The following is a 5611-nucleotide window of genomic DNA, read 5'->3' on the forward strand; positions in this document are numbered from 1 at the left end:
CCCCCCTCTCTTTCGCCGTATTTTACTCTTTTTCGTTATATAATGTTTTTAACATTTTTTTATATATTTGTAATATATTTGTACTCTAAAAAGTAAGTGATATCCGAAAAAAATCATATCATAAAAATGAAAAGTTCAAGCCATGTTCAAAAAAGGATACTCAAAAATTTAAACCTTTTTATCTAATAATAATATATTACCATGAAAAATAAATGATATATGTATTATTAATTAAAGGTGCGAGTACAAAGTGAACATACATAAATTGTATGTAACTTTCGGCCGATTTTCGAATCGCCATCGCCTTATGGCGAATTCGATTGGATTGCACCAGTGCAGTGTGATTGCACCAGTTCATCTTTTTTCCTTTTCCCTTCTCCTGGAAAGAAAAGGAAGAAAGATGAACTCAGGTGCATTCAGTGCGCACTAGTGCATCCAATCGAATTCGCCATTAATTTCGCTATCTCCTTCATCTCACCGCGTGCAATCCAAATGTCGCACGACGCTCGAGCGACGTTTGATCTGCGCGCGGGGCGGTGAGATGAGGACAGCGAAAGGTGATGGCGATTCGAAAATCGGCTGAAAGTTACATACACTTTATGTATGTTTACTTTGTACTGGCACCTTTAATTAATAATATATCAGTTACTTTTTATGGTAATATATTATTATTAGATAAAAAGGTTTAAATTTTTGAGTATCCTTTTTTGAACATGGCTTGATAGCCCGATCATCCTAGACAAAATTTGACCATCATTCAAAGTTAATTTAAGTACAAAATTTTTTGACGCAGTTAGATTCAAAAGATGGAATAGAATATAAAACCACAGTTTTATATCAAAATTTGATATGGCGTCTATCCGGAATTTTGGATTTTGCGTTTTTTCCATTTTGCAAGCGTATTTTGCATTTCTCGCTGAAAATGGTAATAACCAAATTTGTAGAGAATTAAATTCTCTATCTTTTTTATTTGAACAATTTTGTTGTAAAATGATTATTTATTGCTAATAATGAGTAAAAAGTGTCAAAAATTAGGACATTAACCCAGTTTTTTCAATTTTTGGACCATTTTTATTAAGAATAAGTGACACATTCAAATGGCAAAGTTGTAGAGGACTAAATTCCCTACAACTTTTGTAGAAACAAGTATTTCGTACGACGTATGAATCACGGCCGGTAACATGCTCGACATAGCAGCATAGGGGAAGACGGTCAACTCAGGCGTGGGGGAACTCGCGGGTACCTGGGATCGGGACAATAGAAAAAAGGTAGGCCTTGTGAACAGCTGTTAGTTGTTATTAGCTGTCGTTATTAGTTGTTTTTTTTTAGTTGTTTTTATTTGTTGTTTATGAGTTGAGTCGCTTTTCTGCCATGCCTCTGTGTTCAGCATGTTCCTGGGCGTAATCCATGCGTCGTACGAAAAACTTGTTTCTACAAAAGTTGTAGGGAATTTAGTCCTCTACAACTTTGCCATTTGAATGTGTCACTTATTTTTAATAAAAATGGTCCAAAAATTGAAAAAACTGGGTCAATGTCCTAATTTTTGACACTTTTTGCTCATTATTAGCAATAAATAATCATTTTACAACAAAATTGTTGAGATAAAAAAGATAGAGAATTTAATTCTCTACTATAAATTTGGTTATTACCATTTTCAGCGAGAAATGCAAAATACGCCTGCAAAATGGAAAAAACGCAAAATCCAAAATTCCGGATAGACGCCATATCAAATTTTGGTATAAAACCACAGTTTTATATTCTATTCCATCTTTGGAACCTAACTGCGTCAAAAAATTCTGTACTTAAATTAACTTTGTTGAAATTCCTACATTGATCGGGCTATGAACTTTTCATTTTTACGATATAATTTTTTTCGGATAGTTATTTAGTTAATTGTTTAATATTAAACTAAGCAGTTTTGTAATCATGCAAATATTGCTTCTCGTAAAAATCGCAAATGCCGCACCTTACTAGGAACAACTGTCGTTTGTATAAGATTACGAAATCTTCCGACTGATGGATCAACATCTTCCGGATTGATTACTTCTTCGTCGTCATTGAAAGTGATTCCCTTTTTCTTTCGCTTGCGTGTTGGTTTATGCATTTCGTCATCTGTTATGCCAAGCATAGAAATCCGTCGATTATGAGCTGTGTTAAACTCTGTTAGATTCTGAAAATTATAATAGATTAAGTAACGTGTAGCAGAAAATTTAGACACTTTTAATAATTTAATATAATATATAAAATATTTGATTTGAAAGTCTAATTCTGTTTCTGTTTCTGGTAATCCCAGCAAACCACCAGCGTCCATATCTTCGGATAATTTCTCTAATTCTTCAATAATAGGTCGGGCACCAGTTTGAGGTCTTTCCCTTATTATATAATATCGAGTAGATGCCCCAAAATGAAATGTACTATCAATTGGTAATTGAGTCGGTTTATGCGCTTCCAAACGTAGATTTCCGATAAAGGTTCCATGTGCTGAAAAAAGTTACTACAATCATCTACATAAAAATATGTATAATATAATTTTATAGAACATATTAAGCTTTTTATAAATAAGTGTGGAATAATTTTATAAATAAATATCTTATAAATAAAAATATGAAAAATATAATAATCTATTTCTTAAACTTGTTTTTGATATCCTATTTAAATAATAGCACTTTTTAATTTTCTTTTCCATATGAATATTCTGTATAATATATTGAGCATTTCTTTAGTGTTTTATTTAAATATACGGATTATATTTAAGAGTATTTGAATTTTTAAATGGCCAAACTTCGGGAGCGTGTAGAGGATCGATAACTACGGAAAAAAGTCCTATAGAGATATGCTCATTTTTGTTTCGTTTTGAAGAAAATCGCAAAAAAAAATAAAATTTAGTTTTCATTTCTGTATTTCTTTATTACTTATATAATATATATAATAATACTTATATATAATAATATAATATATATATGGAGCATTCCATCCCAAGTGTGTCACTCAAAAACTTTTGGATTTTTGATTTGGCTGAAATTTTGATATATATAGTACCCATCGCAAGAAGCTACCATGATTTTTTTCGAATTTTTTTATCAACATAGTCATGAGATATGAATTTTTTTCAAAATTCGCAATTTTCAAATGCCTATAACTTTGCGAAAAATAATCCAAATAAAACGTTTTTTCTTTGTTTTTTTCTCTAGTTTAAAAAAAATATCAAAAAAAGTTTAAAAATGACTTTTTAATTTTTTCTTTAATTTAATGTAAAAAATTATTAATTTTTTAAAGTATATGACACGTTTAATTTTTTTTTAAATTCTCATAAAAACTTAGATTTATTTGATGATTTTTAAGACTAATTTGATCGTGGGCAAATTTTTCCTTCTATTTTTTTCGAATTAATTTTTTTTTCAATTTTGCATTTTTTTACACGTTAAAATAATATATAGATATAAACTCGTGACTTTTTCATTTCCTAAAATTTTCGTTTATTCTCAATGTAATAACTTATTTTTTTATATTTACCTATTTAAAAAAAAAGTATTTCCGTGATTGATATTACTTTATACTTGTAAAATTATCGTTTTCTTATTATGAATTTTTTTACAATATAATTTTTCATTTTTATAAATTGTTATCATTGTCCCCCCAATCTTATTTGTAAGAGTACGGCTACACTTCTGCATACAAGAATTAAGCTTGCATGTACATTTACTAGTTTAAATTAATTACTAATTAAAAAAAAAAGTGTTTTCGTAATTGATATTACTTTTATACTAAAATTATCGTTTTCTTATTATGTGAATTTCTTTACAATATAATACAATTACTAGTAATTGTACATGCAAGCTTAATTCTTGCATGCAGAAGTGTAGCTGTACTCTTACAAATAAGATTGAACAACAATAACAATTTATAAAAATGCAAAACTATATTGTAAAAAAATTCATAATAAGAAAACGATAATTTTAGTATAAAAGTAATATCAATCACGGAAACACTTTTTTTTTTAATTACTAGTAATTGTGCGAGCTTAATTCTTGCATGCAGAAGTGTAGCCGTACTCTTGCAAATAAGATTGGACAATAATAACAATTTATGAAAATGAAAAATTATATTGTAAAAAGATTCATAATAAGAAAACGATAATTTTAGTATAAAAGTAATATCAATCACAGAAACACTTTTTTTTTAAATAGGTAAATATAAAAAAATAAGGTATTAACATTGAGAATAAACCAACAATTTTAAGAAATGAAAAAGTCACGAGTTTATACCTATATATTATTTTATAGTGTAAAAAAATGCAAATTAAAAAAAAAATTAATTCATAAAAAAATAGAAGGAAAAATTTACCCACGATCAAATTAGTCTTAAAAAAATCATCAAATAAACTAAGTTTTTATGAGAATTAAAAAAAAAAACGCCAACATTACGTGATATTCTTCGCAATATATTAGAATAAATAAGATTAAAGATTTTAATGAATCTATGGCTCGTAGCCCTATTCTCTCATTAGTTTTAAATTTATTGAGCCTTATTACAATTTAAATTTTAAAATTACGCGGGCGAAATGATGAATTTAGTATTACAATTTGATTAAGGGGACGTTATTTCAGATGATTAGGAGTTGCGTTTCAAGACCGACGATTGTTCGGCGCGCAAGTTGGGGGGTGGGTGGGAAGGGAATACATATACATTAGGGTGGCACTTAGGACCAAAATTTTTCTTGACGCCCCTCAAATCGACTCCAAAAAATTCAAAAAAAATCACTGAATTTTTGCAGATTTTTATCTTCACTCCTAATGGCCCCCCCAGAGCCCCGTAAATTAACATTGTTTTTACATAAGAAAAAAATTTTTTTCAGTATTTCTACTGGCATTTTTAACGCAGTCGGTCTAAAAATCTACCAAGTGAGATATCTTTTCTTGGATGATTTCCGAGTGCAATGAGCCTAGTCCGAGCAAAAACGATCCATTTCCGGCCGAGTTATTCCACTTTGAACTTTAATAATTTTTCACCCAAAAAATGAGAAGAACCTAAAATCTCTCAATAAAATTACAATAGCTCTGTTAGAATGCATTTTAAAATTATGAACCATTGAATTTCGAATTCCTTATAGTTTTCCGATTAAAATGACCACCTTATAAATTAAAAACGACAATTTTTAGCTGAGTAGTAGCATTTTTTATGAAGAAATTTTTTTTAGCTAAAATCTGGTAAAGGAAATAAATTTTTATTTTATTCACTACAATTCGAAAAAAAAAATCTGATATTACACCATAGACGAACGTTTTACCCACCTTTTTCCGGTTTGAATTGCCTACTTATTGACCTAAGAAAAAAAAATTCTGACATAGAAGAAGTCGTTCGATTTTTTTTTTCTCTTAAACCAGACTTAAACGCATGAAATTTAGAAACAGTCATTTTAATTTATTTTTATCGTTTAAGGTTCGTTTATAAAATTGAGTTATCCAGCTCGCGTTTTACGGAATATCATGAGAAAGTCTCAAACTGGTACAGAAAATAAAATTATTACAGTTAAAGAAATATGCGAGCCTTAAACGATAAAAATAAATTAAAATGACTGTTTCTAGATTTCATGCGTTTAAGAGAAAAAAAA

General features: G+C 28.8%; 1 protein-coding gene across 1 annotated transcript in view; it reads right to left on the minus strand.

Moving 5' to 3' along the window:
• NiPp1 (nuclear inhibitor of protein phosphatase 1) overlaps positions 1–5611 on the minus strand; it is a 17242-nt gene that overhangs the window by 815 nt on the left and 10816 nt on the right. Inside the window, exons 4-5 of the mRNA XM_018547574.1 lie at positions 2261–2481; positions 1967–2170 (exon numbers count right to left, since the gene is read on the minus strand). Of these exons, the coding sequence (XP_018403076.1) occupies positions 1967–2170; positions 2261–2481 (425 nt within the window). The remainder of the gene's footprint in view (positions 1–1966; positions 2171–2260; positions 2482–5611) is intronic.

The sequence above is a fragment of the Cyphomyrmex costatus genome, unplaced genomic scaffold, assembly GCF_001594065.2.
Source record: "Cyphomyrmex costatus isolate MS0001 unplaced genomic scaffold, Ccosl1.0 scaffold66, whole genome shotgun sequence".
Taxonomy (NCBI): Eukaryota; Metazoa; Arthropoda; class Insecta; order Hymenoptera; family Formicidae; genus Cyphomyrmex; species Cyphomyrmex costatus.